Source organism: Opisthocomus hoazin, chromosome 20 (genome assembly GCF_030867145.1).
Source record: "Opisthocomus hoazin isolate bOpiHoa1 chromosome 20, bOpiHoa1.hap1, whole genome shotgun sequence".
Classification (NCBI taxonomy): Eukaryota; Metazoa; Chordata; class Aves; order Opisthocomiformes; family Opisthocomidae; genus Opisthocomus; species Opisthocomus hoazin.
The window spans coordinates 11324029-11336411 of NC_134433.1; the positions used below are offsets into that span (position 1 = coordinate 11324029).

General features: G+C 45.5%; 1 protein-coding gene across 5 annotated transcripts in view; it reads right to left on the bottom strand.

The window, feature by feature from the left end:
• MYO1C (myosin IC) overlaps positions 1–12198 on the bottom strand; it is a 59112-nt gene extending 46914 nt beyond the window's left edge. The window contains exon 1 of one of the 5 annotated variants that reach the window (XM_075439980.1): positions 11895–12198. In XM_075439980.1, coding sequence (XP_075296095.1) covers positions 11895–11969 — 75 coding nt within the window. In that variant the 5' untranslated portion in view covers positions 11970–12198. Of the gene's footprint in view, positions 1–9213; positions 9233–9642; positions 9715–9853; positions 9937–11894 lie in introns of those variants that run through there. The other 4 variants (XM_075439982.1, XM_075439986.1, XM_075439984.1 and 1 more) reach the window with 4 other exon arrangements.
• Between the last annotated feature and the right edge of the window lie 185 nt (positions 12199–12383).

Here is a 12383-nt window from a genome sequence, read left to right on the forward strand (position 1 = left end):
CACTCCACGGGCAGATGGTTACTGTACTGCTTAGGAGCTATAATAAGTATTACAGCTTGGGAATCCCCACTACAAGAAGTGGAGTGGAGATAGTGTATTCTATTTGTAAATCTTAATAAAGCCAACACTTAGAAGATACCTAATTACCGTTTATGTTCCAAACAGTTGGCCTAGCTCCACATTCACAGGCTGGGAGATTTTAGTGCCAACCAGCCCACACACCAGGACACAAAAGTCCCCCAGTGCAACTGCAGAACTTTCTAGCAAACGCAAACTTCTCCTCCCTACCACCAACTTCAAGCATCAAAACCCAGTAGCATAAGAAGAGAACAGCTACACAAGCCATCATTCCCACAGCGTTACATTACAGGCAGTTCTCCAAGGTGAAAGGAGCACAGAAAGCGTCCTCCAAGGTGCCAGAGTGCAGTCCCAGGCTGCTGTAAGTTGACCTTGACCGCTGACATTATTGTCATGCAGCCCACCCTCTGTCCCCAGCTCTGCTTGTCCTGGCCCTCTCCCTCCTCTGTACAGGGACTGAGAGCTGGTCAGCTCTGTGGTGAGAAAGTTCAGGGAATTAAGCAAACAGAAAACTTTTTTTCTTCATCATTGTTCTCCAAACGTTGTTTCAATTGATTCACCAAAGCATCAAACGGATGCTAGTGCAGGCAGAAGGCAGGAAGTGGAGAACTACAGCAAAAACAATTTTCATAGAACTTCATGGATCAAAGCTGCACCAGGGGAGGTTTAGGCTGGACATCAGGAAGCATTTCTCTACCGAGAAGGTGGTCAAACACTGGAACGGGGTTTCTGGAGAGATGGTCGATGCCCCAGGCCTGTCTGTCAGTGTTTAAGAGGCATTTTGACAATGCCCTTAACAACTTGCTGTGACTTCTGGTCAGCCCTGAAGTGGTCAGGCAGTTGGACTAGAGGATTGTTGTAGGTCCCTTCCAGCTGCAACAGTCTATTCTATTCGCTTATCTTAGATACCGGGGGAACACATCCTGCTGGCAGACAAGTAAAGAAAGGGTGTTTCATCGAGAGCGAGATGGATGAAGCTCTAAGAGTCTGGCTGCTTGCTTCACGCCCTATTCTTTACACATATACATGCCTCCAAACTTTTAAAACCTTGAGAAGTGACGCATGTGTATTATCACCATCAGCAGCCTCCAGGACAAGTCCAGGAATGACACTAGAGGCTACAGGACTGTCAGGTGTAGTGTTCCACAACCAGGAAATCAACAATATAAATTACCTAACTCGATGCATGTGGGTAAATATGTCACACCAGATTTGCCAGCAGAAACATGCCTAGCTAATACACTGGTCTGCTATTGAACAAGATTGTGAACAACGGACACTTTTTGGCAGTTGCCTCAGAAACAAGAGCTGAAGATGCTGGACTCTGCCTGCAAGCACAGAGGAGGGTGGGAGGGGGGAAGCCTGTCTCACACACTCGTCACTGTGCCAGCTGCTGACCCAAATGAACCCTCCCATTCCCTATCAATCTGCAAATCTCAATCCAGCCCCCACCAAACACTGATTGATTTTGTACTGTAACACGAGCTCCTCTAGCACTGTGTCACATTTGTGTTGACCACCCATCAGTTCAGATAAGTGGTTTGCAATTAAGATAATTTGGTTTGGGGCCAGTGAAAGTATGGCCTGAAAAGCACTTTCCAGAGTTCAGTACAGTGCTAGAAGTTAACCAGAGAAATTCAATGCTCAAAACAGAAGGCCAGGTACCAAGCTGACAGCTGCTTTTAGACCTTTACACCAGAATTTACCCTTCCAGCCTATACAAAATGAAAAGCAGTATTTGTCACAGTAAAACTTTTCCTTGGAAAATAACAGCCTGCTTGTGCAAGGCTCAGAAAAGATTTCTTTCCATACATGTGGACTCAACCTGCAGCTACACTGATGTGCTCCGCTCCCCATTTCTACTCAGGTGGCAATGTGACCCCTTCACAGAGGCTACCTGTTCCTGATGGCAGACAATTAGTATTTCAGGTAAAAATGCATTCAATGGCAAATACCGAACTTACCCGAAGCCTTTAGAAAAAAGTAAACAGTTACATGAGCGCTGCTTTTGAGTTCCATGGACTTCAGCCTGGACATAGTTCACATTCTCATCCTACACAGAGCCACTTTCAGGAATTTCCCCCCCATTGCAAGCTGAGCTGAGAAAGTGTTTTAGATAGCAGTGGTTGCCAGGTAAATATATCCAAGGTTTAAGGTTGGAACGGGCTCCCCTGTGTCCCCACCTAGACTCGGAATCATCAGAGCGGAAACAGACACTTGGCAACCAGTCAGGTTTCAGTTTAAAGCGAGAGTGACAGATCAAACACCCCCTTTCGCTCTGCAAGTGTTTTGCATACAGAGCTCCACATCTCTTGCAACATTTCCCCTTCACATGGCAGCCTCATGACCAAGCTGCCAGAGCAGCACAGAAGCTCTCACTCCCAACACTCGCTACCTGCCAGGCTTTCAGCAGCAGACACCCCCCGCTCTGGTAGCTCCCACCAACGCAGCAGAGAAAGGGTTCAGGGTGGTCACTGTCTACAGCAATCTCTGGGAAGAGCAACTCATCTTTGACTCTTTTTTCTTTTGTCTCTTTTCCTTTGTACTTCTTCATTATATCAGGACACAATGACCTCAGATCAGATTAGCTTATACTTGAGACAATGTCTGAAAGCTTTACACAAATATATAAATGGCCCATAACCATCAACCCGTGTATTCTTTAATTACATCAGGCAAAAAGAAAAGATATTGGACTCATATACTCCCGAGAATATTTAAGAAAAAAATGTGATGACATAATAACACATTTGTTTTAGAAATACCTCATAAAAATGCATAATTTATCCCTTCCGTTATCCCAAATTGCTCCTAGATTTCTCCAATCCCTGCATAAGCAGTAATGAGAGCACTGTTTCTTCTATAAGTTGAGGAGACTTCTTCTCGGTGATCTTAAAGGACAGTATTTTAAGGCAGCCAACATCTAACTAGTTGACAATCAGCACTATTGCACATCTATACTTCTATAATGACCAAGATTTCAAACAATTTTAAGAAATGCTTCCTGCTAGAAACCAAAACTGCAAGTGCTGAGACTGAGCACCAACCGAAATAATGAGAGCCAAGACACCGGCATTTGTCCCTAAGTTGTTTCATAAGGCCGAGCCTTGATTTTCTTCAGCTCTGCTAAATAATCTGTGGATTCACTACCTCAGGAGGATGCAGAGACAAAAAGGGGAGCAAAACAAGACTGATCGGATCTATGGTACAGGCTTATTTTGGCCTCCCAACCTTTTCTGCCTCCCACGCCCTGTTATCCCCTCAAACTTTTCCATCCTTCCCTTCTTCTTGGCCTCTACATTTGTTGCTGACCTCCCACACCATTTTGGCCTCCTGCCCCTTTCCAGCCTCCCACGCATTTTCGGCCTCTACTTTTCTTTCGGACTCCCACTCTCTCAGCCAACACAAAATATTCAAATCCCCTTCAGGTTATGGATGTGTAAGTTCCCTGTCCAACCACCAGTGTCTCACCTATCCTGCTGGGACTCCCATAGCACTGTACAGTCAATTGTGTTAACGGAGCTACAAAAGTAAAACACGGGATATTCCAAGATGGTAAAAATCTGAGTTTAGAGCAACACTTTCATAAGGTTTAGGGGTGATGCAAATGCCCACCATGCTCATTTAAACAAGTAATAGATGTTCTAGCTTTGCTAACGGCTCCATAAGTTCCCAGTTTCTATCCATGAGCTTTCCAGACAGAAGATCAGGAAGGCTGAAGTCAGAAATCATCTGCATTCCCACAGAGTGCTACAATCAGGCACACAAAAACATCCTCTGTACTACTCTGCAGAACTTGCTTTTGATCACCTCCTCCAAATTTAAGAGCAACAAACCCATGCACAAATACAATGGGGATTTTGGAAGTCACATATTTCATATTGGTCCTCATTTTCAAACAAGACCTTAGGTTTTCCTATTTTCAAGCAAAATTGTGGCCAAAAAAGCTTGTGACTTTAGCAGCAATCAAAAATATACATTTTGAATACACTACTCAAAATGCAGTGTTTGGTTTACTTGAGAAATGTGATAGGTACCTCTTTTTTGTTTGTTGTTTTTGGAAAGGTGCAACAGATATAAAAGCAGTTCTTCATTATACATTACTATGCTTTTCCAGTAATCATATTTCTCTGAATCTTCTCTTCCAAATTGCAATATTTTTCTAATTACGTGGTACTTTATAGCTCTGAAGGTAGAGGAAAGAGAACTCTACCACAAAATTCAGAAATGCATCAATTCAAAAGGAAGATCTGAAATACCTTCAAAAGTTACGTCTTAACAGTCCAAACGCTCTCCCCACACTGTCCCTTCACACGCCAGTCAGGCATGCTTAGCTGCCCCCACTTCATCCCCACATGGACAAACCCTATTATATTGCATTGTGTGCACCTGGCGTTGTTTGTTCAGTACACCAAAAACAACCAGGTATACAAACCCTGGTTGTTATTATAATCTTCATAGTTGAAATGGGTGGGTAGGAAAGCTACCTGTAATATCCATGAGAAAATAATGAACAAAATAGCAGATGAAACATCAAGAAAACTGCTCGCAACCAAACTTCACCACTCGCTCAAAATAAGGCAAAAGAAACATCTGTATTTCTGTCTAAGTTCTGTCAGAGAGAGAATTCCCGGCTTCCTGATGCAAAGGTGTGGCTTTCCCTCCCAAGATGCAGAAGAGGCAGTTCTGAACAGACTCCAAAATCCTACAAGTATAAGACAACCTGTTATTTAAAACAACAAGATGTGTGGACAGAGAACAAGGCTTTCTGGTCTCTAATTTGGAAGGGCCAATAAAACTTCCCTAGGAAAAAAAAAAAATTGTGCAATAATCTTCCCTCTTCTCAAAACTGCACCATTGGACACACCAGCCTCTGCTGCAGATCAAAAACCGAACTGCAGAAATACGTCTTATAATGGAACATTGTGTGGTGTTGCAAACACGTATCAATTCTTATTTAAAAAACTGTTATAGTGTGCTGCCTTATGATGTGCGGAACTGCACATTTTAGTTATTAAAGTTAGCAAACAAGTCTGGCTGTTGAAAGTCATTTCCCTGAGTAAACAATGACTCAGTGTGGACTGTATAATGTAGAACTTATTAGTTACTGTTAGCAAGTTTTAAAAAAACAACTCACAACACTACACAAAGACATACTTCAGAATGTAAAATAGTTTTCCTCCTACTTCTGTGGTTCCAGTCATACTGTTCCAGTGGAATTTAATTTTCTAAAAAGCTAAAGAGATCACTATCTCCTTATTATATAACTGGACATTGACTTCACTGGGCCCTTCAGCCATGAACAACAGGCACAGCCAGAGAGCTGCGTTTACCCTCTTTTCTCTTCTCAGTTTGCTGTTACAACTCCGAAGTAAAGATGAGTCTTTCTTGGACAGCAATATCGCATCTAGACCAGGCAGCAGGTGGTAATGAAAACAGACATAGAGACAACCATAAAATATTGAGTATATGGTAATGAAGAAAAAAATGCAATTGTAAGCTCACCAAAATCCTTTGACAAACACTGGTATCTAGTTGAATTACAGCTCCTTCAATAATCCTCCTCTTCATTAGCAAAATGGCCAAATACACCTGGCGACTGTCAGCTGGCATAAGGCACCCAGACCACTCTAACTAATGAAATGCAACCTCAGCTGCTAAGACACAAAGGTTTCCCTGAAGTCTTAAAGCCACTACACAGGCTGTTCTCCAGCTACGAGTACACACTGTCTCAAAGATCAGGACCACATCTCTATACTGCCTTTTGTAAGGGTGAAATCTCTGGTCAGATACGAGAACACTACAGGGAAACAGAGTCAAACATCCATGGTAAACTTTTACCAGGAAAGTGTCTCCGCATAAAATTACTGAAATCGTAACTTAAAGGCATGGCCTCTGAAAGCAGCTATAGCTGCATCCAAAAAGCAGGCTGAATGCCATCGTAATTGTCTTTCTGTCCACATGCATCTTTTTGCCTAGCAGAGATTTTTAAAAGCTCTTTTATGAAGAGCGAGAAAAAAACAAAAACCCAACCAAAACAAACACATTTGGGGCAGCAAGGATAGAAGATTATGTCATTCACAGACTATCCATTTCCTGGCAAAAATCAGAACACGCTATGACATACCATTCTTCGACACCAACAATTACACTGCCCAACTGGTAACAAAACTTTCCAATAACTGCAGGCTGCTGCATCTTCCAGCTCCAGGATCATTCTGCCTAGAAGGCACACAGTGTAGCACTCCAAAGGCACTGCCAAATGGTAAAATCTACATCCATTTATTATCAGCTAAACTGAATTACAGGAAGGGCAGTGGCCAAGCTGGACCAAGGTCAACATACCAGTTTAAGGGCTGCAAGCATCCCAGTGAAGAACAGCTAGCTGGTCATTCACATGTAACCAAGCGCTTTCCTAAAGAAAAAAAGCTGCCAGGGAGAGCTATCCATGCAGGCAAGAATGTCATAGGAGTTCGAAATACTAACCTTTACCACCTTCCACTGTAGGAGCTTCATATAGGACAGACTACACTGAAGATACGTACTAAACAGAAAAGGTTCTGGCCCTGCTGCTCCCTGTTGTATTGAAGAGCATTTAAATAATGCAGGGCAGGGCTGTAAAGAACACTGCACCTTCCACCCCCATAGAATATGACTCAGTTACAACAAATTACTTGAGATCTGTCCACTCAGAACCTTCTATCATAACAAACTTTGCTAGCCTTTCACATTTACTTACATTCCTTGCTTACATCTTTATTAATGCCTTCTGAGAAGAGCTGGCCACCTACCCCACTAATGCATCAACAAGGAGTAAAGTATGCAGAGGAGGGCACAAAATACATAGCAGGATATTTTCCAGGAGAGAGATCATTCAATCCAGGCAGAGGCACAGTAAAAGTGCCTCCCTCCGGGCAGAAAAATAACCGTGTTACAATCTCACAGAAAGACAACACATGCAAACCTCATCCACTAGAAAAGATGATAGAAGGTTAGATGTATGGTTTCTGTTGAAGTCGGGGATAGCAATCCTAGTCAAAGCCAACCACATCACTCACGAGTTGGTTACAAAGCAGTAAAGCAGCGTATAACACAGTAAAACCCTGGCGGAAGACAAACACATGCTACAATTGCAATCATTTTACGCCACTGCAAAGCACTGCTGCTACCAACAGAGCAGCCCCCACCTGATCCCAGCCATTTCTTCCTGTGCCATCGTATTCTTTGTGCAGGCAGAGATGTTCACGTGCTCACACAACAAGCTGAGCTGGGAAACTGCTCCAGACAAATTACCCATTTGTTTTGCCTGCTCAGCTTTAACTTGGATCAGTTCTGAAAAGTTAACCACACTTCACTGTCATCAGTACAGGTAAGCCAAAGCACAATACAAATGGTTTTCCCCACAGCAACATTTTAGCAACATACAAATATCCCTTTTTATACTATTCTTTAGCTTATATGAAAGGGTGATTTAGTTACATTTGCATCACTTATTAAGCGCAGTAGGACACACAATCCTTAGGAAAATCTGCCGTACTTTTAAGTTCTCTCCACCTCCTTTTCTGCAGCACCAGTAACACATTGCATTTTCCCAAATATAAATTTGTGCAACAGAAGACATTAGTCATTTGAAAGCACCCTGTGACCCATCACTCCTTCAAACTGGGAGGCAAAGTGCTCTAGCCCAGTGATCCTCAACATTTTGCATGCTGGAACTGTTCAAAACTGCCAGGTGAGCGCACTCGGCCAAGGGAGGGGGCAATGGACTGAAACACACAGGAGCGACAGCTTACACAGTGCTCTGTGACTGGGGCCAGCTGCTCCAGTTTGTTTCTCCTGGCCTGACAGTAGCAGAGGAATTTGTACCGTTCCTAGAAAGCAGGCAGTTCCCAGCACAGCAAGGCTAGGTCCCACAAGCAACATGACACTCCAAACAACAGAAAAATCCCAAATGTCTGAATACAGCTGGAACAAGACTCAGACTATCTTACCTTTGCATAAGGCCCCCACAGAGTTTGAGCTTATTCACAGAAAGAAACACCACATTTGATCTGTTCTTAAGCTTTCTTCGCCTCCAGTTTTTTACTGTCCTTCCTCCAGTGGGTTTAGATCAAATTAAAAAAAAAAAATCTTCTACCTCACTTGAATCATTTTGTCAGGATCTATATGATTTCTCTTATATGTATTATAAATTCTGAAGGCACATCATAAATTACAAGTTTCTTTGCTATTAGTCACGCAAAAGACAACAGAAACTGCACACTGGATCCTGAGTCACACGGGATCTCTCACTCCCTTAGTATATTATGATTCAGACTTTTTTAAAAAAAGATCTATCCTTTATATCATGATAAATTAGGACAGCATGTGTACAGTCTAGCACTCCATTTGTCCCTACCAGGCAGAACAGAAGACAAGATTTATATTTACGGTGGCCCTCCCTAAAATACAGGATCATATCCAGTATCAAAACTGAAAATCCTTAAGTCTTATGACAGTGGTTGCCATACCAGGGCCTACCGTAAAAATTAAGAACTCATCAGTTCTTTACGCCTTAGGCAGTTTCTAAAACAGTTTTGAAAAGGTGCTGACAGCTGGCAATTGTCTATTTCTCCAAAAGGAGACTAAAGGCAAATGTCTTTCTTCCCAATTACTCTAAGATGTGGTTCTGCTTTCATAGCTCATCCCACCAAACAAGCAAGTTCTCTCATTTGTCACTTTCTGGAACTAGTCAGCTACCTACGAGTAATTCCAGAGAAGCCTTCCACCTCCAGCAACTGTCATAGAAAGAATAAATATCAGAATCATCTCTGTGTTGTATCTCAGAATGAATTTTTTTTTTTCTGCAGTCCCCCCAGAAATGAAGGTGCAGATCAAGCCGGCATACTTGGAAAGTTCAAGTTACTGGAACGAGCCATTCATTCAGCGCAGAGTCAGATTCTGCCTATAAGTCACACGCTAGAAAAGGGTAAGACAGGCACAGAAAGCAGCACAACAGATGGGGACCCTCGAGTCTCAGCGGGGCCACAGACCTGTGGTCTAACCTAGAGAAGTTATTAAGATGTCTAACAACACCTCCACCTACGAGAGAGGACTAAAACCATCCAGCTTTCTTCAGCAAGTGCTTTCAGGCACCTGTGCAAGCACTGGCAAACACGGAAGAATCACTCCAGCATAAATCCAAGCGCTATCAGCAGCAGGACACACCGCCGGTGAGCACACGACAGCAGGAGAACGCAGAAAACCAGTTCGGTGTGTGCACAAAACCATTCTCCAGCAGCAGGCGGGACCTCCCTGGCACACCGGCCGCGACGCGGTCCCGTCTCGGCCCCCCCCCGCCCAGCCGCACCCCTTCTCCCTCCGGCCCCGGCAGGGTTCACCCCGTCCCGGGCCGGAGCCCGCTGCAGCCGGGACGCAGCCAGGGCAGCGTTACCGGAGCGTATTTAGCAGCGTTAACGGAAGGGGAGGGAGGGAGGCACCGCGCCGGGCTGCCGCGGACGTGCCGTGCGCCGCCAGGATGCCGGCTGCCGGGAAAAGGCCGTTTTGTTTCTCCCGTGGACATACCGGAGTTTCCGGGAAGGTCGCTGGCGTCGGGGGAACGGCCCAGCCGCGCCGTCCGGTGCCGCCCCCGCCGCCTCTCCGCCCCTCCCGGCGCAGCCCCCGAGCCGGCAGCGTGCTCCGGGGCAGCCATGTGGCCGAGCCCCGGCGGATGGCGGCCGCGGCCACCCCTCCCTCGGGCGGCCGGCCCGACCGGGCACCCCCCCGCGCCGCTCACCTGCGCTCCGCGCCCCCGGGACGCGTGGCTCGGGGCCCTGCGGCGGCTCCGCCAGCGCCCGGGTGCCGAGTGCCCAGCGGAGCCCGCGCCGCGCCGCTAGTGAGCATGTCCGAGCGCCGGGCATGCGGAGTGCGGGCGGCGAGGCCGCGGCCCTGCCCCCGCCCTCACCTGCCGTCAGCTCCGCGGGGCGGGCCCCGCAGCCCCCGGGAGCCCTCCCGGCCCCCTCCGCCCGGCGCCGGACACCCGGCTCGCCGCGGTCACAGCGTTCGGGACGAGAGCAGCCCGCCGCCGAGGCTGAGGCCCGGGGCGGTTCGCACGACGGAGACGGCCGGACACGGCGGGGATTCTGCCATCGCCCGTTTGTGGCAATCGCCTCAAGCGGGTCTTCCCGAGAAGGACGCGGGGTGAAGCTCACTCCGGAGCAATTCCCCACAACTCTGCCACCGAGCAGAGGTAACCACCCGCTCCCTGCATCAGCGCGCACCTCGCTTCGCCTCGCGTACGCCCGCCATGCCAGAGGCACTCCAGCCAGGATCCGCAGCAAGTTCTGTGTGTGATTGAATTCTGTCGGACTGAAGCGTATGGAGCTGGAGCAGCAGAGCTCCGGGCTTTCCATTCCTGCGGCAGTCTGAAGTGTCTTCAGCCACCAGCCTCTGAATTCCAGCACAGCGCACCAGAAACTGCTTTTCTTTGGCCATTCCTACAGCACCAACAGTACTCGACAAATACAGACTGCTGTTCTCAAAGTAGCAAATTACAGTTTTATGGACTGTTAATGAGTATTTAAAACTTTTCAGAAAGCTGAACTAACAGCTTTTCTCTCTCTGATGTCTCCCCCAGGATCCTGGCACATGCTGTTCGGGATAAGGTTTAAAAAGGAACAGTTCCCTCTGCGGAAAGACCATTCAGCCCAGCCAGCGGCTTCTGCTGTCACTGCAAGTCGGCCAGTAACACTCCTACACCATTTACTGGAAACCAAAGAACACCAGAATTGCCACCATCTCGTCTTCCGACAGGGCAAAGGTTTTTCTGAAGTAAAATGACTCTACCTAACGATTGTGTAATCCACACAGTAAACGTCTTAGCTAATTTTCAGATCAAGTTTCAGATTACTTACTAGAAAGACAACGCTAGGAAGCTGGAGCAACATGCACAGATGTGCACTTCAGCGCAAGGCGGCTCTGCCCAGAGCAATCTGTGGCCAGAACTGAAGATTTATTAAACAGTTTATAAGTACCTATGACAAAGAGATATAAACTCACAGTTGCACTTAGGTACATTTAAACATTTTAAAGGGTTTTTACACAGTTCCTTCTCTTTAGACTCCTTTAATTAAAAAGAACACAAATCCAGTTAGAAAATATTCTGAAGTAAAACACACAGAATGGCCACTCATTCCAAGTACTGAAAACTGAAATCACTCTTAGAAAAGTACTGTGTCTTTCTTATGTCTACCATGTCAAATCAGAAATAATCAGCTCACGGATTTTCCATTTGCTTACATACAAACCCTGACCTGAGTCAATAAAAGTCACAAGTTAGCAGAACACCCAGTTCCTCAAGATATTAATAACAGTCCATTAATATGTTCCTCTACCACTGAATTTCTGATGCATGAACCTTTCCATAATATTCAGGGCATGAATCCAGTGACAACGTGGACGATCAATACTGAAGAGGATCAAAATAGTCTTTTTTAAAGTTGTTTCCTTTCCTTTGCAGTTTGAAAGTGCTCCCCGAATTCTGACAGAAAGAATACAGCCAGGCCGATGCACCAACTGCAAGTCACGCCAACTTCGGTACACTCAAGTATTTCTACAGGAAATACACTTCAATAATTTTCTAAACTCTCAGTTACTTAATGTTCATTGCTACCCATTTCACCCTTGTAAGAGGAAACTGTTCACAACACAGCTACAGTCACCAGAAGCCTCACACCTTTCCACTGGCATTTCTCAGTTCAGAACAATGGTTACTAAATTGGTTATCACGTAACTAACACTACAAGAAGCGAAAAGAGAACAATAAAAACCTGGCTTACAGTCTTGCGTTCTCCATTGTGACTAACCACGCGGATGATTTCTCCTGTAGGAATAAGTTCAATTCGCAGTTCCATCTCTCCAAGGTAAGTTAGTAAATCTCTCTATTCTTTACAGACAGTTCTGATCTCAAGGCACAGCAGCAGAAGTCCTTGAGTAGTCTGGGAGAAGACCTTGACTGACTGCAATCTTTGGTTCAGAGCCCTGTTGTGAGAGGAAGAGATCAACCTCTGTATTTATACTAAGTGTAGGTGTGAGCTCAAACAACAATTAAGTTCAAGACTAGTTTCCACTAGTTACAATGTGTCAAGACAGTTCCAAGAAAGCCTAAATTTATGTTCGTGTTTATTGCCGCCAACTTTGTTGATGTTCCATTTTAGTCCCAGCGGACTTTGAAAAGTCAAGTCGCTGCGGATGCTGTTTCACAGGTATTAGCACGAAACAATCATACAGTAAACTTTACAAATCTACAGAGAGATTTTATGCAGAAA